The following is a 26,735-nucleotide window of genomic DNA, read 5'->3' as shown; positions in this document are numbered from 1 at the left end:
CTACATAGATCCCCCTCCGAGTGGTTGACAGTGGTAGCTGGGCACCATCTAGTTCTTCTGGTCTCATAGTCATATAGGCTGAGGATCTCATGGCGTACTAGTCCCTTGGACTAATTGTTTCCATGAATCTTTGGTTTTCTTCACTCTTCTTTGCTCTGGACAAGGAAAGACCCATCATTGCATCTAGATGACTGCTTGCAAGCTTTTAAGATCCCAGTCGCTACTCACCAAAGTAGGAGGTTGAACAAGGTTTTGTGTAGTATGTTATGCCAATTGAGCTTGATGTCTCCTGTGACTATGGTTCTGAGCCCACAGGTTCAACTACTTGCTTCCTCTGGGTAGCTGGCTGTGCCCAAGAAGTGACTACAAACTTGTCCCTTGTCAGCTCTACTATACACCTGGGAATTCTTACAGAACATACAAATACACATGTAGAAACATTGTCTGCCAACCCTATACATGGTCTTCAGTACACTTCCCCCTGCACAGACATACCTAATAGTTCAGCCTGTCCACCCATCTATCCACCCGTATACCCATGTTTGCCTTCACTGACAACGTAGTATTGTATGTGCAAAAGGGTTCATCTTTGTTGTCTGTACCTCCTATGTACCACTCTATGTCATCCTCTTCCTCAATGCCACCGTGTTGATCACTCACATTTGGTACACTGCCTTTCTCTTCACCCAAATCAATACTTGTCTCTATCTGTCTAACAGTTTTCCCTCCCCTCCCACCCCGGTAACCAACAAAGAAAATTTCCTTCCATATATAAACTTTTCCTTGACTTTTTACAATAATGGACTAATACAATATTTGTCCTTCTGTTACTGACTTATTTCACTCAGCATAATATCCTCCAAGTTCATCCACGTTATGTGGTGTTTTGCAGATTCTATGTTATTCTTTAGGGTTGCAAAGTATTCCATAAGTGTATGTAGCACAATTTGGTTATCCATTCCTCAGTTGATGGACACCTAGGTTGTTTCCATCTCTTTGCTACTGTAAATAGTCCTGCGATTGCAAAGGATATTCTTGCAGCTAACTTTCTGTCTGCATAATTGATCACTTCCATGAGATCAACTCCAAGACGAAGAATGTTTAAGGCTCTGGATACATATTACCATATGGTTTGGGTCACCATTGAGTGACCAAATGGTCCAGGTCAATCCATACCTCATATATTTAAGCCAAAGTTTCAAATGTTTACCAGTCAGTAGTATATTACAGGCATCAATGAATCAGAACCAATGATGCAATGTAGAAACAGGGTCCTGGAGTCTCCTACTGTGCTATGTCAGAAATTAACCTGTCAATCCCTGAATCATGGGGGAAGACTAGTGACTCTCAGGGAAGAGTCCTGGTTGGCAGGGCAGTTCTTACTGGGAGGGGTTGAGGCAGCTTCTTTCTACCAACTGGAAGTTATGATGTTTTGACAGATATTACAGCTTCACTGGGGCATACCCACTAAACATCAGCCTGAAGCTTCTTTCTTTTCTTCCAGCTGAACAAACCTGTTGTTTTACCTCTCTTATGGAGCTTATGACAAGCCTTGACAATTATTTGATTTTATCTGCTTCTCCCACCAGAACCATCTGCTCCAGGAAATTTGACTTACTCATTTAATTATCCTCAGAATCTAGCCAAGAGTCTACCCCAGAAAAAGTAATCAATACATGCTTGATGAATCACACACCAACTTGCCTTTCACCACTTGCACTGCCTCATTCACTGAAGCACCAGCTCACTTGTTATTCCTTACTGTTTCATATGGCATTATATGCAAATCCTCATTGCTCAAAGCCAGGGAACACAGTTAGAACAGAGCGTTTCAGAGTCTCAAGATGCTCTCTGTCCTCCATTACTATGTTTCCTTCATGTATTCTTTACAAGAGGAGGACAGACAACTAAATTTCATTTCTACTCCTCAGTGCTTCGCCACTTCCTTTAACCCCTTACCACCTAAAACTGCAAGTGCCAATCCAAACCCATTATCAATGTAAAAACTCAATGTCAGGGGCCATACCAACTACTTCCAAAGAAGTCTAGAAATAATAGTTACTGAAGCCTAGTTTTCTCGCTCAGATCTCGACATCTAGCAAAGTGGGCAATGAAAAGCCAGAGTTCACGTTATCATATATTTAATCAACTATAGTGACAAAAGATCTCCAGGCGATTCTCACACATTCCTAGGGGTCCTTATGGGGATCATGTTAAATGTGGCTTCTGACTCAGTGTATCTGGAGTGGAAATGCAAATTCTCAGCAGGAGGTTGGTCTGGAATGGACTGGTTTGAAGCTCTGTTCCAAATACAGGAGTGCCTCAACTCTCAAGGAGCTGAAAGCAATGCATCCTGATGCCTGTATACAACACAACTTTAATCTTGTGTGTTTGTGTGTGTGTGTGTGTCATGAAAGGATTCTTTTTGTGGGGAAGAGTGGGGAAGTGATCCAATTACGATATACAAACCAAATAAAGCAAATGTATCAAAGTACCAGCTGAATTTTCAGCCACTTTCCCTAGGTGTCTTCAAAGTGTGCCTACCACCGGATCAGCACTTTTCACAAATCACAACAGCTGAACTACAGCCAGGACAGAAAAGATTCTTGGGTGATTTAATTAAGCTGTAATCAAACACATACTAGGCTGCAGGGAAAAAAATTCACCGTCTCCAAAGCAGATCTTAGAGCACACAGAAATGTAATATGAAGAATCCAATGCCATTTACTTAAGTCTTTGTTTTAGAGATCAAACTGGAGGAAAAATTAGGCACAGTCATCAAATCTTAGTCTTTGCCTCAAATAGCTGATGCCTCAAATAGCTGATGCTGTAATAGTACAGCAAACACTATTGCCCTATTCCCTAACTTTATAAACTCTGTAGTCCATAAGGGAGAATGTATTTTCTAGATACTTATAAGGACTGGTTAAATGATACAACTTGTACAGTTGCTCCTATGAAGAGCCGCAGTTCAGTAAGATTTCTTCCTGTGCTGGTAAGATGGCTGCTGGCATAACACAGTTCATACACTACTTTATTTTCTCCTTTCTGAAGACTTACTTCTTACTTTTCCCAGGCTTTAAAAATCATGTTAACAATAAGCAAATACAGTATGGCCAGATGCCTTTCGTAGTCAGATGGTTCATTGTTTAAAAAGCTTCAGCTTAAAATCCAAAAGATTGTTAACAGATGCAGTTTCTGGCTGGAGACTGGGAAAAACCTCACTTAAACAAAAGAGTATGTTGTGATTGGAACTAAAAAGGGAATTACCTTTAAAGATAAGAACCACAAACATTTCCTATCTGAAAACACCCCAGCCCCACAAACAGGACCTTTTTTGGACCTTTCCTGAAAGTTTAAAAATTTGACAGTGGATTGCTGCATATGACAAACCCTGGCCAACCAGCCCAGTAACTTACAGATTTGTTTAGACTTTGAACAAGGCCACAACATCCATCTCTTGCTCTCCTCCAGATTACTCAATTAGGCAAAATTCCAGTTAATTTCTTTGCAATCACTGTAGCCCCAGAAATACTTTTGCTGCTTTCCTTGTGGCTCTGAAAATGAGTTTTCAACCGAGACTTAGATAGAGCAGTTCCATAAATGAGTACAGAGTTTGATAAGCAGATAGCTGCTGGGCTCAAGTCACTAAGATCCTGGCCTGTCTTCAGTTCCCAGTCTCTTTGGCCTCCACAACTTCTGTTCACTTTTACACAGAATGCCTGCTTTCCACCAACTCATGCTGTTTCTGTTGGCTTTGGGGCACCTTACTCTAAAGCTTCACTATGTGTGACAACATTTGTAGTGCTCAGGGTTCTAATCTTGAAAGATGGAAAACCTGAAGGAGCCATGAGTGTGTAGGTTTCCCTTGGTGTGAGAAGTGGACCTGGTTTTGTTGGCTGGTAACGAGGCTGATTTGCAAAGCTACCCAAGAGATGTTCCAAAAATCTGCTCTTAGTATTAAGGACGGCCATGAACTCGATTCTGGGAATGGGCGACCTGTCCCTTAGGAAATCACATTCTCTCAGGATAGGTAAACAGGCATACCCTTTCCCAGGTTAGGTTACTGGGTTCTTGTGATCACTGCATGTTTCGTCATTTGTTACAGTGTCCAAACCGCCCCAAAAGGTCAGTTGCAGGTCAAAAGCACAGAAAAGTTTTTAACAATCTGAAGTCTAACCAAGAAAATCCATCAAGCAATGCTTCTGTTCATTTTAAAGTAAGGGAGAACTCTAAACCCATGGGATTCCACAAGGAGTTAAAAAGGCTTTCTTGCTCAGCCCATGCCTTTCCAAGTCACACAAGGAATCCAAGCTGCTGGAATGAAGCTAGCAGAAGAACTGCTTTCTGAAAGCTCTGTGCATTGGCCAGGTACTAGTAGGAAGGGCCCATTCATCAAGAGATGGGATTCCGAGGCCAGTGGCCACATCATCCATATCCATCCTCCTCCGAAAGCCAGCCTTATTGTGTGCACGTGAGATGAGGTTTGCAACAGGATATGATAGGCTGGAAATTGAAAAAAGGAGCAGCAGCTGCGAGCTCAAGGTCATTACTATCCTAAAGGGTTTGCCCTTTCTAATCTAAAGGGCAGTAGTTTCCATGATTAACTTTCAGTTGCTGTCAAGGGTGTAATAAAATCTGGGAAAGAAGAAAACTTTCCCCTCAGTAAGCTGCTCCCATTCTCCTGCCCTGTCCTTTCCTCCAGTACATACCCTCTATCTTCATTGCATCTTGTTTCCTAATTTTGAGGAACACTTGCCCTGGGATGAGCCAAAATAGACAATGTCCTCAGTGTACACAGCCACTTGAGGATTCTTCTTTCTCAGTGGCTGGGTCTTTAATATGGCTGTGTGAAAAGTTCCCTTGCTTCCAAAGACCATGCAATACCATCAGTTTTTGAACTGGATACATTTTATTTTCATTGTATAATTCTTTCCCAGTGGACTATACATGTTTCCTAAGCCATGACAATCAATGCAAAAAAAGAGAGGTTTCCTAGTTGGTGAGATGTGTACAAAAAGAAAGAGCAGATGAGGAGGAGGAAGACACGGTGATTCACAAAGACATTTTACTGGTTATAATTGGGTTAGGAACCCTGAAGACTTCAGTGTGGTCTGATGGGAGACATACTGTGAGATTAGAGCTGAACATCTCTCAGTGAAGGTCACTGGAATTAAACCCAACACACAGTTATCAATGATATGTGCTCAGGTAACAATTTAAATGGGCTTTAACATTTTTTACTGTATTTACTCCAACACTAGGGGCAATTTAGTGGTTCAGTCATCATATATTGATTTCAAAATATCAAACGCTAGAAATATAAAGATGAATACAACGTGGTGCTTCACCACCAGAGCTATAAAATTTGATGAGAGACTACCACAGGCTTGCTTCTGGGGAGAAAGCCTCTACTGACTAATGGAAGGATGCTCCCGGGAGGGTGGCATGCCAGTTACGCAGGCAGCAGAGATGACAGAGGTTCTGGGCCAGGGCAATGGTTTACTTCTCCCCAGGGAGGCTTCAAACTGCATACTTTGTTGTTATTAGCTGTCCTCCAGTCATCCCCTGACTCATGGAACAAAACAAATGGAACAAAATTGCTGCCTGGTCCTGAGGCATTCCTAGGATCAGCTGCAGTAAATGTGATCCATAGGATTTTCACTGGTGGATTTTCAGGTGTAGATTGTCAGGTCTTTCTTCCTAGTCCATCTTAGTCTGGAAGCTCTGCTGACACCTGTTCAGCACCAAAACACCAAGCAAACCTCCACTGGCAGACCTGTGGTGACTGCACCTGGGGTACAATGGCTGGGAACTGAGGGAAATCACAGAAGGTGAGAATTCTACCACTGAACTCCAATGCCCTTGTAAACTGCATCCAAGTCACCTAATAAAAGGTATCCCTGATATTGGAGTAAGGGTGTCCTGAAATGACATTGGATGATAGTTTGTTCTTGCTCCCCTGGGTCGAGAGTAATAATCAGAGTGTCTGCTGCCTGTTTGAGAGAGCTATCTATTTTTCTTAAATGCTAGCCCTGGCCTTCCCACTTACCCTATCTTGATTCAGGGGAAAGTGGCAAGCTGTAGACATGAACAGGACTGGTTATAAAAAATGGATGTGCCACAGGGTTTAAAAGATGGTGGAATAAACTTGACTTCAGGAGATACAGTCTATGGAGTAATGCCTGTTGACATGGGTGCTGGGGAATAAGAGCTATTGGCATTTTGCCAGCCTGATATCTGTTCTCCCCGCTTCTCCTAAAGAAAGAGATCTGTCAGTGTTTAAAAGGGCAATGGCTGCCCAGAATAAAGACATTATTTCACGCAGTGAGGTATAACCATGTGATTCAGTTCTGGCCTTTGGGATGTGAGGGGAAGTCACATGTATAACTCCTGAACATGTCCTTAAAGTGGACATCCTTTTTTTGGAATGTGAAATGGGTGGAGAACCCTTTAGACCATGAGGACAAGGGACATTCTTTAGAGAAGGTGAAATGGAAAGTTGAAAGAAGGTGGGTCACAGAAAACTGTGAAACCACAATAAAAACCAAAAAACCACACTCACTGCCCTCGAGTCAGATCATCTACAAACATTTATGTAAAGAGTAGGGAGATAAAAAACACTTCTATTTTGTATAAGCCTTTGTTATTTTGGGTCTCAGTTATACACAATTATGAACATGGGTACATATACTAAATGAAAAGGAAAAGGATGCAAGACAGTGCAAAAAGTCAATCACAGAAGGACAAATATCGTATTAGTTCCTTATTATAAAAAGGCAAGGAAAGGTTTACACATGGAACGAAACTTTCTTTGTTGGTTACCCAGGGTGAGAGGGGAGGGGAAGGAACACTGCTAGATGGGTAGTTGTTTTTATTATTTAATAAATTAATGGGGAAAAAAAAGAGGGTGCAAAAAAATCAGCATTTAGGTAACATTGTGACACATTCAATCTGGTTTTTACATTATAGAGAGCTGTCCAAGTTTGGTGATGAAATGGGAAAGCAAAGGGAATCAAAATGCATCATTTTCCAGTTTATCATAAACACAATGAACATCTTACCTTTTTCTTGCTACAGTATATTTGCCATTTTTTCTCTGCTGGAAGTGCAAACATGGCTTCCCTGTGTTTGTCTGTGAGGTCAAGTTCATCCTGAAAAGAAAGAAAATAATTAATGTTACCATCATCAAGAAAGCATGTCCCTGGCACAGGGCTAAGACATCAAGCACAAGCAGAGAGGTAAAGCCTACAGATACTAAAGGCTGGGGAAACTGAACCACACATGGACATATATTATCATAAGCTACTGTGTATTGCTGTTTAGGGTCTGTTGAATTGTAAAGGTCATCACACTTCAGGAGTTTAGGATTAGTCACAAAACAGATGACAGTTTCTCAGGGTCAGCTTCAGAAACATTGAATATCAGGCTGGGTCTTGAGAGGAAGGAAAGAACTTGAACATAAAGAAAGGAGGCAACGTCTAGGCAGGGGAATGACAGAAACAAAGGCCAGGAGGTGGTTAACAGACTGATGTGTTTAGGGGACAATGATCTGCTTAATTGAAGCACTGGGTTTATGAAAAGGATCACCACCTAAAAGGTTTGAGAGTTAGGGAGTGATCAGTTTGTAGAAAGTCTTAAATACCAGAATTAAAGAGTTTATTCTCTTGACCAAGGGGAGCTTTGGGCAAGAGTGACATCTCTGTCACCATAAACCCCACTAGCATTTATTAAGTATTTTACATGCCAAGAATTGTGTAGGCATTTTCTCATTTACTTCTCACAACATTCATTATTACCTACTCTGTTGTACACTTAGGGGAAATTTAGGCTTAAAAGAGGGTAACTTGTTCAAGATCTCATGCCTGGTAAATGATGGGACTGGTTTTTGAACCCAGAGCTGTCTGGCTCCAGAATCCAGGCTCTGAGCCTTTCAGATCAGTGTTTGAAAACAATTTTATGGTGGTGTGCACACACTAAAGGCAGGCAATTTATAAACATCCATAACTAATGAATAACAACAATAAGACAATGAATATAAACTGCTAAGGGAAAAGTTCTAAGCATTTAATAAGAGCTCAACCCATGGCCAATATTATTATTGATATTGAGCCTCTGGTACAGGTTATTCCTATAGGTAAATTTATCTAGTTGAAGGTAGTAGATAGTAGAGGTGAGTAAGAACTCTTAGCACCCTGGCCCCTAAATACACACACACACACACACACACAAAACAAGCTATACATTTATAAATTAAGCCACAATTAGGTTTAGATTCCTGAAAAGTGAAAACAAGTTCCCTCTGTCTGCTTCATGTGTATAACTGCAGTTCAGCCATGCTCCTGGACCTGGAACGTTAACCTTTTATTTCATACTGCTATTTCTGCTTTAGAAGCTCTGGTGGCCAAAGCTGCCAACCAATAGGTTGGCATTTTGTACTCACCAGCCACTCTGCAGGAGAAAGATGTAGCAGTCTGTGTCCGTAAAGATTAATGACAGCCTTGGAAATCCTATGGGGCAGTTCTACCTTGTCCTATAGGGTCACTATGAGTCAGAATTGACTCAATGCCAGTGGGTTTGGTGTTGGCTTTGGTTTTACCTCCATTTAGTCATCAAGACCTATTGTTTGTTTAAAAAAAAAAAAATCCCAAGAGTTCACCCCTTTCTTCCATTCCCACTAAAACCACTCAGACTTATGTCCTAATAACCTCTCCTTGGCTTCTTGGATTAGCCTCCTCACTGTTGCTCCTTGCCTTTCCAATCCTTCTCCCTCAGCATGGCCAGAATTCTCTGAAAGCAGTAGTTCTCAAACAGGCATGCAGCAGGATCACCTGGAAGGCCTTGTTAACACACAGATGCTGGGCTTCACCCCACAGATTATGACTGAGGGGGGAGGAAGCTAGAGGAAACTCTATATTTCTAATAAGCTTCCGGCTGTTACTGATGCTGCTGGTCTAGGACCACACTTTAGAACTACCATCTTAAAAACAGAGCAATGCTGTATTGAGCTCCCAGTTCAAGAGCTGTCATTAGTTCCACAATGCTTATAAAATTATACATTCTTCAGGCCTTCGTTTCTTTTTGATTGTGGTGAAAATATGCATAACAAAACATATGCTAGCCATGCCTTTTAAGGTATTCCATTTATGACTCCACCTTGCCTTGATTCTCCTTGTGTCCTTCTGTACTCATCTTGTAAACACCTACACTTCCACAGCCTGTTGTTGTCAGGTGCTGTCGAGTTGGCTCCAACTCAAGTGACCCTACATACAACACAACAAAACACTGCCTGGTCTTGCACCAGCCTCACAGTGCTTGCTATGCTTGAGCCGATCTTTGCAGCCACTGTCAATCCACCTCGTTGAGGGTCTTCCCTTTTTCACTGACCCTCTACTTTACAAAGCATTACTGGGTCCCTTCTGACAACATGACCAAAGTACATGAAATGAAGTCTGGCCATTCTTGCTTCTAAGGAGCATTCTTGCTGAATTCTTCCAGGGCAGATTTATTTGTTCTTTTGGTTGTTGTTGTTGTTGTTGTTATGTGCCATCGAGTCGGCCCCGACTCATAGCGACCCCTCCTTGGGTTTCCGAGGCAGTATCACTACAGAAGTAGGATTGCCCAACCTTCCTTTGGTAGTCCATGGTATTTTCAGAATTCTTTACCCACACCACAATTCAAAGGCATCAACTCTACTTCTGTCTTCCTTATTCATTCTCCAGCTTTCACATGCATATGAGGTAGTTGAAAATACCATGGCTAGGGTCAGACACATCTTAGTCTTCAAAATGACATCTTTGCTCCTGAATACTTTAAAGAGGTCTTTTGCAGCAGATTTGCCCAGTGCAATACATTGATTTCTTGACTGCTGCTTCTATGGGTGTTGACTGTGGATGCAAATAAAATGAAATCCCTGATAACCTCAATCTTATCTCCATTTATCATGATGCTGTTTATTGGTCCAGTTGTGAAGGTTTTTGTTTTATGTTGAGTTGTAATCCATACTCCAGGGCCTAGGTATCACATAACACATGGTAGCTTTCCTGGGAATGTTCTTTATCTCTTTTGTTGTTGTTGTTGTTATGTGCTGTGGAGTCGAACCGACTCATAGTGACCCCTCCATGGATTTCCCAGGCAGTAGCACTTTTAGCTTCTATTTAATCCTCTCCATGATGGGCATATCATCTTTTGCAGGGTTGTTGTGGGAATTAGCAATATAAACTAAGCATGTAGCATTGCCTACAATGGGGTTAACTGTACTGTTATTTCAGTCATCATTAAACACAAATCAGTTTTTTTTTTTTTTTAAGAGCAAGGTAAACATTGTTATGTTGTTAGGTGCCATCGAGTCAGTTCCAACCCAACATACAACAGAATGAAGCACCGCCCAGTCCTGCACCATCATGACAATGTTGCCATGTTTGAGCCCACTGTTGCAGCCTCTGTGTCAATCCATCTCGATGAAAGTCTTCCTCTTTTTTGCTGACCTTCTACTTTACCAAGCATAATGTCCTTCTCCAGGGGCTGGTCCTTCCTGATAACATGTCCAAAGTATGTGAGATAGAGTCCCACGCTCCTCACCGCTCAGGAGCATCCTGGCTGTACTGATGCCAAGACAGAATTGTTCGTTCTTCTGGCAGGCCACAGTATATTCAATATTCTTTGTCCACACCGTAATTCTAATGCATCAATTCATTGTCCAGCTTTCACATGAACTCATTAAAAACACCCACATTCCTACCTAACCACACACACACACACACACTCGCACACACACACATACACACAGAGCTATTAAGAATTTCAACAATGAACAACCAGGAAGGAAATGAGATTTTAACCAAAAATTCCATTATGGGGAAAAATATTAAAGTCTTGACAAGAGAACTATTATATATGCAAAGTCATTTTTTTTCTTTTTTCTTAATTTCCTGTAATTTACACCTGCTCTTACCTATTGATGAAGGAGGAAAATAATGGTGATATAAATCACTTCCCAACAATTAGGGATTTTGGGGAAGGGGAAAGTACTTTAGGTCAGTTATTCAAACAGCTGGATAATACAGTAGTTAGCTGGAGAGAAAGGGTTTGTGACTGGTGAGAGATAACAGAGCTATCAAGTCTACCTCTTTTATTACACTGAGCACTGTGGTTTTTTTTTCTTACCTAGAAGAGACTGAAGAAATGTGTGAATCCTGAAACCTAGAAATTCACAGCAAAGGGTATTAATATGACTGTGTTTTGCTGTGAGAGGTCGATAACTTCCACTTCTGCAGAGACAGAAATGACCAGTTTTGAATGGAGGAAACAGTGGAACTGGGGACTTACGGATAGAAGGCTTCATGCAAGAAGAGAATTTTCACAAAGTGTAAAAAAGAAAAACTAAATGCTATGGATTCTCTGTACCTAACTTTGGATTACAGAAAGAAAATGGGAAGGAATGAATGGATACAGATGATAATAAAAAAAAAAAACTAAGCCAACTCACTGCTGTCGAGTCAGTTCCAACTCATAGCAACCCCTCCTTAAGTTTCGGAGGTGGTATCTCTTCAGAAGTATATTGCCCAATCTTCCTTCTGAAGAGAGTGGCTGGTTGGTTTGAACCACCAGCCTTCTGATAGCAGTCAAATACCTTAGGCACTATGCCACCAGAGCTCCCAGCTGATAATAATAGGAGCTAACAACTACTGAGCACTTTCTGTGTGCTTAGTTGTGGTATTTTACATGGATTAATTTATTTTATCCTCACAACAAAACAATGGGTAATATTATTATCCCATTTTCCAGGAACTGAGCCACAGAGAGATTAAGCATCTTGCTCAACGTAACAAAGCTAGTAAATATTAGAGGAGGGGTTTGAGTCCAGGCTGCCTAGTTACAGAGCCTGTGTTCTTCACCACTAGACTATTCATTCTGTTGATCCAGGAAGGTAGAATTATGACACTGACGTGACATGAAAATGCACACATCTATCTGCTGCAGTACTGAAAGCCTGTTAACAGAAAGAGGGAGGGCTTTCTTCCTGATTTGGGTCTACGGGTCTGCAAACTTGCACAAATGACTTAACATCTGAACTTCAATTTCTTCATCTGAAGATAATATACAGCTGATAAGAGTTATTGCAAAGATTCATCCATATAACCAAAAATATTTTGAACATCTACAAGCACCAGGCATTGTGCTAGGTTCAGGGTATAAACAGAAGCATGTCTCATAGAGATCACAGTCCCATGTGGGCAAACAGGAAATTAAATCATCACACTTAGAAATGGATGATCCTACAGAGTCACTTTGAGAGCTCCACTGTTATGTAGAAAAGTGGGGCAGTGACAGCTTTCTCAAGGAAGTAAAGTCTGAGCTGAGGGTGGCATAGAGATTAAACAGACAAAAAGTACTGAACAGGTGAACAGTGAACTTTGGTCTTTATCCTAAGGGCAACTGGAGATCACTGATGAAGTCTGAGTGAGGAGAGTGACATAGATTGAATTAGATAATAATTGGGAGTGTCTAGGAAAAATGTCTAGAGTGTAACTAAGACCCCCACACCCTTCATGCCAAAAGTATCTGTGCTCTGACTCATTCTTTAATAACATGGCTGAATCAAGTAAGTGAGACTCTGAGACACTATCATGGTCTTAGAGATCAATCAACACTTACTTGCTGTCCTATCCATTCAAGATATTATATCCTATCCATGGCCAGATATTATAAAGAATAAAATGATGAATAACAGACACTGATTTTGAGGAGTTTAGGATCTAGTTTGGAAGACAAGATTATGGAAGGTTTTAATGGTTCCCTTTCTTTTCAGTCTAATGTCCACATTCTTTAGCAGTCAATGGCCTTCATGATACAGACTTCACCTGCTTGCCCCACCTCACCTCCTCATCTTCCTACAGCAGCCACCTGGTAGCATTTCAGATCACAAGTGGAACTTTGCATAGATTGTCCCCTTTTCTTTGAAAGCCCTTCCCATTAGAACTAAGGATCAATCCTCTTCATCCAAGCTTTTACAAGTCATCGATCATTTCTTTCACACAGCCAACCCATCTGACTTTCCCAGGATGGGCATCTTGTATGTTCTCCACAGCACTATCATTATGTTTTTGACATATCTGTTCCAGAGGACAGACAATACTTTGTTCTATTCATCTTTGAGTTAAATGCCAGTGCCCCAAACAATATCTGACATACCAGAACCACAAAAAAGTATAACAAGTGGGAAACTAGGGAAAGAAGGAAAGCTGGGAGAGGAACAGAAAGTGAGGGAAGAAGCAGGGGGGAAGAGAGAGAAAATATTGTAGGATATAGTGATGACTGCTGCATCTCAAAGATTAAAGGCCATACTGCATTGTCAGTGAAGGCAAATATGGGTATACGGGTGGATAGATGGGTGGACAGGCTGAACTATCAGGTATGTCTATGAAGCAGGGTGTGTACCCAAGAACATGTATAGGGTTGGCAGACAATGATCCTATTAAGTTTACGTATATGATCTCAATTCCCAGGTGTCTAGGAGCTCTGGTAGCATAGTGCCTAAGGCACTTGACTGCTAACCAGAAGGCTGGCAGTTCAAACCCACCAGCCACTCCTCGGAAGGAAGATGGGGCAATCTACTTCCATAATGATACTGCCTTGGAAACTCAAGGAGGGCTCACTATGAGTCGGGTCCGACTCGACGGCACATAACAACAACAACATGGTAGAGCTGACAAGGGGCAAGGTTGTAGTCACTGCTTGGTCACAGCCAGCTACCCAGAGGGACCAAGTAGTTGAACCTGTGGGCTCGGGACCATAGTCGCAGGGGACATCAAGCTCAATTGGCATAACATACTACACAAAACATTGTTCCACCTCCTACTTTGGTGAATAGCGACTGGGATCTTAAAAGCTTGCAAGTTGCCATCTAGATGCAATGATGGGTCTCTCCTCGTCCAGAGCAAAGAAGAATGAGGAAAACCAAAAATTCATGGAAACAATTAGTCCTAGCGACTGGTATACCATCCAATCTACAGCCTATACGACTATGAGACCAGAAGAACTAGATGGTGGCCAGCTACTACTGTCAACCACTTGGAAGGGGATCTATCTAGGAGATCCTGGATAGAGAGGGAGAACAATGTAGAACAAAACTGAAAATCATTTGGAGAAGAAAATAAAAAGGGGGGACCAGGTTTGCTGGTCTGATAGAGCCTGGTGGAACCACTGAGACTATGGCCCCTAGCTGACCTTCAGGTCTGGAATTGAACCCATGCCTGTGGCTTCCAGCCAAACAATAGACAGGCATATGAGTTGAACATTTACCTGAGGTAGATACAGTTCTTGGAGAGAACAAGCATAAGAGAAAGAAGGGCTGCTTATGCACAGAGAGACAGCTTAACCCTGCAGGAGTGCATGGAGGGATGGACACAGGGAAGAGGTAACTATTGGGAGGAAGTAGGAGGGGAGCTGTTACATTGTGGTAAATTGTGGTCAGTGTCATGAGACAAAGTATATGTGAAGTGCTGTATGGAAAGTGAATTTGCTCTGTAAATTTTCATCCAAATCACAATAAAATAAAAAAAATGAGTAAATTAAAAAAAAAATAGATTAAAGGCCATTCTTCTCTTTTGTTTCTTTTGAGGGTAAAATGCATATACAGTGAAATGTACAGAGATCTTAACTATGCAATTTTTGAGTCTGGTAAAGGTACACCCTGAAGTTGTAGCATCTCATACTTTAGAAAACTGTTGACCACTTTACATGCACTTCAGTCAGCTAAATATGAAGAGTCCATTCGCTACACATTCTTGTCAACATTTGGTGCTATGACTTTGTAATTTTAGCTATCTTAGTTTATGTAACTTGGGAGCTCTGGTAGCGTAGTGCCTAAGGCACTTAACTGCTAATCAGAAGGCTGGCAGTTCAAACCCACCAGCCACTCCTCGGAAGGAAGATGGGGCAATCTACTTCCATAGTGATACTGCCTAGGAAACCCAAGGAGGGGTCACTATGAGTCGGGTCCGATTCGACGGCACATAACAACAACAACAAAGTTTATGTGAAGTGGCATCTCATTGTGGTCTTAAATTTGCGTTTCCTGATGAAAACCAGTGCTGAGTATACCATTTCATGTGCTTACTGGCCATTCATATATGCCCTGTTGTGAAGTCTCTACTCAGTATTTCAGCCATTTTTATTGAATTACCTGTCGTGTTATCACTGATTTAAAGGAGTTATTTATATATTCTGGAAACATGTCCTTTGTTAGATACATGTGTTGAGAATATTTCTCATAGCCTGTGGCTTGACTTTTCATTTTGTTGAGAATGAATTTTGATGACCAAGTATTTTTTTATTTTGATAAAGTCTAATTTATCAATTTTTCTTCTTTTATAGTTAGTGCAATTTATGTCTTCTTTAACACATCTTTGCAACTTGCAGCCCCCCAAAATACTCGTTTTCTTCTGGAAGCTGTATAGTTTTAGTTTTAGCTTCTAGGTTTAGATTTATAATCCATCTCACAGACTACTGCTGGATCATAGTATTTAGTTATAAACAGCCTGATTTGCTTTTGCATATTATTCTCTCTTTTCCAGTTACTTACAGTAATTTAGATACATTGCTGTGCAAGGAGATTGTCCTAGTCATCTAAAAAACCAAAACCAAACTCACTGCCATCGAGTCAGATCCAACTCGTAGTGACTCCTCCTTGGGTTTCTGAGGCAGTATCACTACAGAAGTAGATTGCCCAACCTTCCTTCTGAGGAGTGGCTGGTGGGTTTGAACTGCCAGCCTTCTGGTTAGCAGTCAAATGTCTTAGGGACTACGCCACCACAGTTATCTAGTGCTACTGTAACAGAAATATCAAAAGAGGGTGGCTTTAACAGAGATTTATTTTCCCACACTTTAGAAAGCTAGAAGTCCAAATTCAGGGTGTTGGCTGTAGGAGAAGTCTTTCTCTGTTGGCTCTGGTGGAATGTTCTTGTCTCCTCTGAGATTCTGCTCCTGGGCAATCTTCATGTGGTTTGGCATCTTTCTCTCCTTACTAGCTTGCACCTTGATCTCTTTTATATCTCAAAAGAGACTGACTCCAGATACACTATACACTAATCCTGTCTCATTAACATATGGTATTATAACCACAGGCATAGAGGTTATGATTTACAGCACATATTTTTGAAGGAAATAATTCAATCCATAACAGAGGGGGATAAATGCACTGCTGGTGGAGGAAGAGAGAAAATGGAACAGAAACTAATTTGAAAATTAGTCTCACATTTGTTCTTTCAGCTCTCAAATTTAATAGTACTGGGATTTTTAATTTTGATAATAAATTCAAATGGTGAAAGAAGTAATCCTGGAAAATAAAGCAGTTAGGATCACTGTATCTCAAAAACAAAACACCTGTGGTTGCCTGGGGCTAGAGGCAAGAGTAGAGACTGACTACACATGGCCACAAGGGGATGTTTACAGAAGAGGAAATGTTCTAAAACTAGATTGTGGAGATGGTTACCCACACACAATTGGGTACATTTACTCAACAAACTATATACTCACAATGAACGAATTTTATAGCATGTAAATGATACCTCAATAGAGCTATTTAAAAAAAAAAAAAAAATTGTCCTGGTTATTGGAGCCCCAGGGAAACAAATGAAAACTTCTATGGAGACAGAGTAGAGAAAATACAGTCATATGTCAACAGTAAGGAAAGGAATCTCTGGTCAAACATTTGGTAAACCAAGGACTTGGTTTAGAGGTAAAAAGGAAAAAGAATGGGAAAAGGTGGATCCCTTAATAGTAAACAGCTCAATCTGGGAAACGTTACAATTTCAGAAACAACACTTGTTGAAGCCAAAGATCACTTCCATGATCTACCCTATTCCTTTTCTTGAAAATTAAATTTTTTAATATGCATTCCATTTAGGCCAGCTGATAGATAATGTTTCCCTCGAGGCCCCTGAGTATCTAAATTAAGTGGTATGTCAATATTAATGACAAATCCTTAAGAACATTTTCATTTTTTCTGTTTTTGTTGTTTTACCCTAGTGGTAGCTCCACAGAAGAGTATCAGCTCCTCTGGGAGATAACAGCCAAGTTTTCCACTAAAACAATAAACAAACGCAACTAGCTGAACCCTGGGAAGCTTCTAGCTCTTGCAACACCTTAGACTTGGGTGGTTTTGCTCCTTTCATGGTCATAATTTTTTTTTTCATATTATTATCTCTTGGATAGAGTTTTAAAAACCAGGTAAAGGAAAAAAAATGACATAGTGAATGAGAAAATAGGAAGATTTCAACATGCTCTCATATTTCTCCATAGAAATTTCAAGTTTCTTAAAAACTAAACCAACAAACAAAACCCTGAAGGTTTTTCCTCTTCCCATGGAGAAAAGATGGTATTAATATATATATATATATATATATATATATATATATATATCGAGAAGAAAAGGCCTGTGAGGGAAACCCAGCTGTGGGAACTAAAGTTCTTGAGTTCATCCCCAACAAAGCATATTGCTATGCACCACTTGGACAAGATTCTACACAAAGAAACCTCACCAGTCCTACATTCTGCAGTAAGCAGGCAGCTCTACAGAGAAGTCTACACAAATCAGAAAACTGAGGAATTGGCACAGTACCAATAAATCCAAGGAAATGGACTGATTCTCTAGATAAAGTAAAGGAAGGAATTTGAAATAACATACAATAAAGGTCTTGAATGAATTGAAAAACTAACACTTATAGCAAAATGTTCTTTTTGAAGATCTGAGCTAAACTGAAATAGGGATTATTTACAAAACCTCCAAAGCTTTATAGAAGCATTTATTCTTTAACAAGCTATCAAATGCATCTAAGTTTTAGTGAACAAACAAATAAGTTTTCAGCTAACAAAAGAAATCTCTAATAAGAACATTCCAAGTCCCAGTCTCTAATGGATTAATTCTTTGCATACAAGCAAATATGTATTCATATAGAGGTAGGAGGACATGTGATCAATGCTAGAGGGGAAAGGAGAATGAGAAAAATGAGGACAGGCAGAAGCTAAGACAGACCCTTGTGGTCATCTCACCAATCAACCCATTGCTGGTGCTGGTGCTACTGCTGCTGCTGTTCTAATTCATTCACAAGGTAACTATAACTCAATGTAAAGAGCTCCTGGAGCTTCCAACAGTACCATTTCTCACACAAGGCTAACTTTCCCCTTCAGCTTACATACTTCAGGAACCTGCCAACAATACACAGGCCCAATTCACCCGCCCTAACACTGCCTAGGGAAGGTTTCCCATCAGCCCAGCAAGCAGCAACTTTCACCCATTCACTGCCAGAATAACCCCAACCTTAGCACTGCCTTCTCTGGATTTAACCCTCTCCATCCTTAACCCTCTCCTCACACCCCACAGTTCAACACTACCAGAAAGAAATCAAACCCTTGGAGATACAAGTGACCAGTCTTTGAGTCACATAAGATGGTGTTAAGTACAACACTCATGAAGAAAAGGCCAGACAAGGCAGGTCAAGGGCTGAAGAGTGATACTTTGGCAGAAAGGAGAGAAAAAAAAAAAGGAGGAGGGGTATCTTTTTATAAAATCTAAGGAGAAAGCATCCTATTAGGCTGTGATGATTCATTAAATTTACAGACATTCGTTTCCACCACAGAAAATGACCAAATCACATCCAGGAGTCATGAATAGCTAACACAGCCCTTAAAATTTAACCACAATGATACTGAGAACAGAATGTTATTTTCATACTGGTAGTTAGAAATCTGAAAGTTAGATAAGATTTTTTTTCCAGTTTAAATAGAGGTGCATTTAGTGAATTATTACCCGCCTCTAATCAGTTAGGAAAGACAGATATGGAAAACAGAGCTTTAAGCCCAAAAGGGATGTGTACACACAGAACAAACCTTGAAGGCTTTCAGCCAACATACTTACTCGTTACAAAGAATACCACAATATGACTCACTACCACCTACACAGTAATAGTCTCGAACATGTTTGATAGATGTGTTTTCAATTAATATGTAAAACTAAGAAATGAGAAACCCCAAAAGTGAAGGTTGACTAATAGAAATCATTTTTAATCTCTTGCTACTGGTTAAGTGTTTTACACTATTTGCAATCCTCCATATAATAACAAGGAATGCAAACTGTATACAGTTTTCTGGAAAAAGTCTCCTGTTAAACCTGTTGTTAGTTTTGGTAGAGTCTATTCCAACTCATGGCAACCCCACGTGTTCAGAGTAGAACTGCTCCAAAGGGTTTTCAAAGACTGTGTATCACCTTTCAGAAGCAGATCACCAGGGCTATTTCCTGAGGCAGCTCTGGGTGTGTATGAACCATCAACCTTTCAGACAGTAGTCCAGTGTTTAACAAGTTGCTCCACCCAGGGACTCCCTGCTAAACCTGTTGTTGTTGTTAGGTGCCGTCGAGTCATCTCCAACTCATAGTGATTCTACATACAGCAGAACGAAACACTGTCCAGTCCTGTGCCAGCTCCATGGTCCTTGTTATACCTGAGCCCATTGTTGCAGCCACTGTGTCAATCCATCTTTTTGAGGGCCTTCCCCTCTTTCGTTGACCCTCCACTTTACCAAGCATGACATCCTTCCCCAGGGAATGGTCCCTTCTTACAACATGACCAAAGCAGGTGAGGCGAAATCTGGCCATTCTCGCTTCCAAGGAGCATTCTGGCTGCACTTTTTCCAGGACAGATATGTAAGTTCTTCTAGCAGTCCATGGTGCTTTCAGCTTTCTTTACCGGTACCACAACTCAAAAGCATCGATTCTTGTTCAGTCTTCCTTATTCACTGTCCAGCTCTCACATGCATATGAGGTGACTGAAAATACTATGGCCTGTGTTAGGTACACCTTAGTCTTCAAGGGGATATCTTTGCTCTTCACTTGAAAGAGGTCTTTTGCAGCAGATTTGCCCAGTGCTATACATCATCTGATATCTTGACTGCTAATTCCATTAGTTTTGCTTGTAGAACCAAGTAATATGAGGACTTTGACAACTTCAATCTTTTTTTTCCATTAATCATGATGCTGTTTATTGGTCCAGTTGCAAGGATTTTTGTTTTCTTTATCTTGCGGTGCAATCAATACTGCAGACTGTAGTCTTCAATCTTCATCAGTAAGTGCTTCAAGTCATCCTCACTTTCAGCAAGCAAAGTTGTGTCATCAGCGTATCGCAGGTTGTTAATGATTCTTCCTCCAATCCTGATGCCACATTCTTCTTCATACAGTCCCCCTTTTTGGATTATTTGCTAAACTTAGAGAGTTCTTATTTAGTTTCTTCATGTTATTTCAAGCAGAAGCTTTTCAGAGTGACTAACTTTTAATTAGTCTTCACCAACAACAAAGGTTTGCAGTAATCTGAAATAAATAGCTCTGGTCTAAATATATCTTAGAACCCTCTCCCAATATCCAACCTCCCAAATTTCCACTATTTACAACTATTATCGAGTACAACTTCTTTCACAAGGCTTAAGAAGAGAATTTCTAAACAGTTTTTCCCTAATTGAATGAAGGCACTTTGTCTCCTGGGACTCAGAACCGGCTGTAACATGAGAGATGAGAAAGGCACCCAAAGGCCCTGTGGGTAAGTAGGAAGCCAAGTTCTACACATACCCCTCCCTTGATGACACCAGCACTCTCTCGCCAGCCTGGGCTCCTCCCACAGAGTCACAGCCCTCGAGAGTCTTGTTTGGCAGCTCAGCTGCTACTTTTAAGTTTTAATTATGTCAAAGACACCTAGCACAAGATTCTCTTCCTGCACTGCAGTTACTTATTTATTTTACCTTGTAGCATAAGTTAGAGACACTTTTAAGGACAGAAAATATTCCTTAAACATTGTCTCCCTCATCCTTTTAATCAGCTACCTTCATGCCAACCACTTTAGTGTTCCCATAGCAACTGTTAATGAGCCAAGAATGACAGCAGGTGGGTAGGGTGCAGCACTAGGGCAGGGATTGGCCCAAACCTATCACCACTACTATGAAAGTAATTAAAAATATAAACCCTACTGCTGGAGATTTTAGCAGGTGTCTAAGGCATCTGACTGCTAACGAGAAGGCTGGAGGTTCAAACCCACCAGCCACTCCTCAGAAGGAAGATGGGGCAATCTACTTCTGTAGTGATACTGCCTTGGAAACCCAAGGAGGGGTCGCTATGAGTCGGATCTGATGCGACAGCAGTAGGTTTGGTTCTTTTTGGGTTTTAACACATGCATACACTCAACTAGTTACGGAGCATCTCAAGTGTTCTAATTCATTGATTAGTTATTCATCCATTCATTCAGGTTCAAACATTTTATTGAGGATCTTCTCTGGAACAGGTACTCCTCTAGCTCCTGAGGATCCTACAGGTAAAAAAGCCAGATGTGATGCCAGTGCCCTTCTGCTTTCTGAAGGTGTAAAGTGCATATGCATAGAAGAGTGAACATAATGAGTGTCAATGTGGGAATAAAGTCAAACTATCTGATTGTTGGAGTGCCTGGGTAGTCCAAACGATTAACACATTCAATTCCTAGATAGGAAGAGGCAAGTCCTGATTTGGGTGAAGAGAAAGGCAATAATAATAATAATACACCCTACAGATTACAGTTCTACTGTGACACAAATGGGGTTGGCATGAGTTGGAATTGACTCAATGGCAACTGGTTTTTATCTGATTATTTAAAACATGGCAAAGGACTTCCTGACTTTTCCTCCACACCCAAGAAATGCCCATTTTTACCAAAAACAGCATCTATCTATCTATCTATCTATCTTCTAGGTGAGCTTTCAGTCATTTGGTTTAGCTTAGTGCTCAAATATTGCACTGTGTGATGAAATAAATGGCTAGCAGTTCTAGGATGTCCCCAGTAGATTCATCTGAAACTGGACAAGAGGTAAAATGCAAGATGGTTAAGAATCAGGTTTTCAAAAAAAAAAAAAACAGGGTTCTTCATCTGTGAGCCAGAAAAATCATAGTTAATATATATCTGGTCACTGAGTTCCTATAACGTGCAGAGAGAAAGAGCTGGGACTCGAGGAATTCTGAGATTTGCAGATAGCGGTGGGGGTGAGGAGTCATCTAAGCATACAGGATAAACATGTTCAAGGACAGTTTACAACTGAAGCAAACTGTCCATGTAGTGGGCATCTACATCTCACAGGCCCTGCAACACATGCTTTGTGAGAGCAAATGGTGTTTAGATGATTCCCAGTGCATCAAGATACATTAAGTCCAGAGTTAAGAACATCAGACTTAAGAACAACAAACTCTGACTAAAGGACAACTCGTACTTTCCTTTTAATGTTATGTAAATTGCCCTCACTTTGAAAGATCTGAACCAGGACCTCCAATTCCTTTGTTGTGGTTTGACCCTCAGCTGAGGATTTCCATTTCCACTCCAGATAGACTGCATTCAGAATCTTTGTCTTAATAAGAGCCCCAGGTGATTCTTACGTACACCTGGGGATCTGTAAGACTCATCTGAGGATCTTGTTAAAATGTAGGTTCTGATTCAGTTCATCTGGGGTGGAAATGCAAATTATGGCAGGGGGTAGAACCAGTTCATTCCTGGATTGAACCAACCCCTACTTAAAATAAATTATTTATCACAGTCACCTTCACTTGCTGCACATGCAGTTTTTAAATTCTTGAAATGGTTTTGAGCCTTTTCCTGGACTAAAGTAAAGCAAATAATTCTATGTACCTGTTTAAACTTATCTACAAAGTCAACTTAAAGACACACTTAGGAACAGACCTTGTTTGTAATCTGGGGATTGCCTATACACTCTTATGTACAGTTATTTATACAAACTACCAGATACTTATAGCCATCAGTGAAAATTACACTTGAAAATTTCCCTAAACCACACTAATGGAGATCAAATTGTCGTCCCCGCCTTTCAAAAACTACATTGGCTTATATAGGACATGTAGGGAGTTGACAAGTCAATATACTATATGACATCATGTAATTTGCTCAAGTTAAATAATCAGATTATAAACTGGAGCCAAAAGCTCAGAAGGTACATACAGCTCAGGGTCACTGTAGGATTCATATAAATGCAAATCATCAGAGCCAAAAGGAGTCATAACCATTTTCCCAGTAACATGGATGTTTCAGAGTTGGTTTTACATGATTTATATATTTTTTAAATTTTTTCATGTTTCTTTTCTCCATCTCACCACATTACCCTTCCCCCTTTTAATTTCTGTCCTCTCAATCTAGTTATTTTTTATTTTTATTTATTTTTTGGAATCTAGTTATTAAGAAACACCTGGAAATAAATGCATGGACTAACAAGAGATTCTAACAAGAAGTCAAAATTCAAATTTAATCGTCTGTAGCAAAGGACATTTGGAATATCTTATAGACGTAAAATATAAATTTTGGACTAGAAGGAATAAAATGGTTGTGATTTTACCATAAACTTTAATGGATACACTTAGTGAATCAGAAAACTAGAAGGGAGTTCAAGAAGCCATTTGACCATCTTCTTAATGTCTCTAAAAGGAGCTCTGATGGCACAATGCATTAAGGCACTCAGCTGCTGACCAAAAGGTCATTGATTTAAACCCACCAGCCACTCCACAGAGAAAGATGAGGCAGTCTGCTACCAGAAGCATGTACAGCCTTGGAAACCCTATGGTTTACTCAGTCCTACAGGGGTGCTATGAGTCAGAAGTGACTTAGGGGCAGTGAGTTTGGTTTATGTTCTTAATGGCTCGAAGCAGAGGGAGAACCTCAACCAGTTGAAAGAAATGTATATTGTCCACTGGGCAGAAACTCTACTGCCAATCCTACTTTGATTCTTAGAAATAGTATAAAGTTCTATTCAAAAGGACAAAAGATAGAACCAAATAAAAAATAAAACCACCTTTTCAAACATCAGCTTGTATCATAAGCCATCAGTAGTGGTTCTCAAAGCCAAAATATTATCTTTATACATTTCTGGATTTGGGATTGTTTTTCATTGTACAATATTGGCAGTAGTTCACCTTTACTGCAGAAGAATTTCAGCAGTGCTCAAATTTAAGTCCATATCTACATTCCTGCTTCCCTTCGTGATGTATGACATATTGTCATACTGTTCTAAGCATTTTTCTATAAACTCCTCAGGTTGCATTATCCAAAAAAAAAAAAAAAAAAGCCACAGTGTCAAGGGAAGGTCTACATAATTTTCTTCGTTTAAGTTAACTAAACATGTCCTTCAGCTAAACATAATTTTCTGTTATGATCATTATGTTATTGTTGTCGTTGTTGTTGTTATGTGCCATCGAGTCAGACCCGACTCATAGCAACCCCTCCTTGGGTTTCTGAGGCAGTATCACTACAGAAGTAGATCGCCCCATCTTCCTTCTGAGGAGTGGCCGGTGGGTTTGAACCGCCAGACTTCTGGTTAGCAGTCAAGTGCCTTAGCCACTATGCTACCAGAGCTCCCTATGATCATTATAGGGTTGTCAAATAAAAACAATTTTAACCTCACTGAAATAGAACACTTAATAATTAACAGTTCCTCCACTGAAGTCTGATTTTTGGCTTCCAGACAACTGAATATTTTCAGACAATTCCAGATATATCCTGCAGTCTTTAAAGCAGTCTGATTTACCCTGCTTAATTAAAGAGCAATTCTTTATACTCTAATTAAGAAACAATACATTAAAACCATGATTTCTTACAACCAGTTCTTTGCTTCAAGCAAGTTAAAGTTAAATGTTCCTGCTAACTAATTTTTACATCTTTGTTTGAGACAGGGAACTGAGTATTAACAGCACCTGTAAGAAACTTGCTATTCTTAGTCATAGTCCTACTGCAAAAGGTAAGTTTTAAAATAAAGTGATAAAAAGTGTTGAAACTTTTCATTGATTCTAGTGATAATGGAAGAATTTTATTATTAAAGAAAGTTTAAAATAGCCCAAGTAATAAGAGAAATTATGTGACATCCTAGAAAAATGGCTAACACATGGCTAGCAGGAGAACACAATTTGTATGCTGGTAAATCCTTCAGACTAACTTGGATTCCTGTAGCTCCTTTCATACCAAAATGACTTCAGAATACATTGAAAAATGAAGCAATCACTGTTGTAAGTTCCCAAGTGAATTCACTTGGCACTGCTTACTTTGTGAATTTTTCTAACACTGATATATCAACTAAATTCTTTCATTCTTGCTATCTTCATTTCTCAAATTCTGCTCTGGTTACTAATGTTGAGAATGTTCTCAATACTTGATAATAAAATTGACCTACAGCAAGTAATTATATTTATATGATGAAAATCTTCCATCAGTCTATGGTATCCATCCCCCATCGCTACCTTCTGATTGAGATTTTTTACTTTCAGTGGCAATCCTCAAAAGTATAAAGGTGGTTTCTTGATCAGTAACAGATTTTTAAATACTTTTAACATTTCCAGAAAAGTATAGTCCTTTGTAATTTATATCCCAAAAGAGTGGACCTCCAGTCCAAATAAATGGACGAATAGCACTGGGTTTGAAAGAAGACAGATTCACCAGAAAATAATAAAACTGAACTGGTAACAACATTTCAGGCTTAGAAAAACTTGGGTCCATACTGCATTATTACTTTCAACTAGCTACAAATTCAGTGATGTGCTGTGTTAGAAATATTTCTTGTAAAGAGTCTATGAAACTGATACCAAATGCTATGTGTGCTATATGATGTGAGATTGGTTACATTTCACAAAAAAAAAAAAAAAAAACCAGGCTTGTCTAAAACCTAGGTTTGTCATTTTGTCAACTACAAACATTCTGCACGTTTCATGGTGCAAGAGAGTCGATGGTAACAGAAATGGAACTTGTGAAGAGGATACCACCTCCAGCATCACAGTTGCTGTGGATACTCCCTAGGAAATCCTGGGGTGTACAAGAGTCTATGCACTGGGCAGAAGAGTGGGAAGGTGCTCTTAGTAATTCTCTCCTTTCTATTCCAAAATTAGTGTAGCTAGAGGAGACATGAGTTGTAACAAAAAGATACCTCACCCCAACAACAGGATCAGAGGGAAAGATATTCAGAATCTGTCCAGGGAGATATGACACCTTCCACTAAATTAATACCTCACAAAGACCATACAGAGCAATGGTTGCAATGCTTATTAAGCAGGTAAGAGTCAATCCCTGGAGATATTTGGTAAAGTAGAGGATCAATGAAAAAGAGGAAGACACTCAATGAGATGGATTGACACAGAGGCTGCAACAATGGGTTCAAACACAGCAATGATTGTGAGGATAGTGCAGGACCACATAATGTTTTGCTCTGTTGTGCATGGGGTCACTGTGAGTTGGAGCCAACTAGATGGCACCGAATCACCACCACCACCAGACAGAATAATATTCTGATGTACTTTACTATATTTGGTTCAGAACTTCAAACTGGTTTGAACTGGTTTGGTCAATGCCGATTCAGCAAAAGCAGAACAGACTTGAATTTGTAAAATGTCAACATACTGGAATGGGAAAGTTACAAGTCAAAGCTCTGGAATGGGAAACTCTGAAGACGCACAGTGAGCCCTTTCAGGAGCCTGATGTGAGGAGATTGGATTATTGCCTGGACTGTCAAGAACGACATACATTCAACCAAATGTGAGTGACCAATATGGTGACATTGAGGAAGAGAAAGACATAGAGAGGTACATGGGAGGTATAGACAACAAAGATGAACGCTTTTGCGCATACAGTACTGTGTTGTCAGTGAAGGCAAACATGGGTATATGGGTGGATAGATGGGTAGACAGG

General features: G+C 40.2%; 1 protein-coding gene across 1 annotated transcript in view; it reads right to left on the bottom strand.

Annotated features, from left to right (window-relative positions):
* DAAM1 (dishevelled associated activator of morphogenesis 1) overlaps window positions 1–26,735 on the bottom strand; it is a 136,208-nt gene that overhangs the window by 100,622 nt on the left and 8,851 nt on the right. The window contains exon 2 of the mRNA XM_007951879.2: window positions 7,065–7,154. Coding sequence (XP_007950070.1) covers window positions 7,065–7,154 — 90 coding nt within the window. The remainder of the gene's footprint in view (window positions 1–7,064; window positions 7,155–26,735) is intronic.

Source organism: Orycteropus afer, unplaced genomic scaffold (assembly GCF_000298275.1).
Source record: "Orycteropus afer afer isolate SDZICR_OR568_19922 unplaced genomic scaffold, OryAfe1.0 scaffold00314, whole genome shotgun sequence".
In the NCBI taxonomy this organism is placed as follows: domain Eukaryota; kingdom Metazoa; phylum Chordata; class Mammalia; order Tubulidentata; family Orycteropodidae; genus Orycteropus; species Orycteropus afer.
The sequence above is the reverse complement of the archived record's forward strand: the minus strand, read 5'-3'. Positions and strand labels throughout refer to the sequence as shown.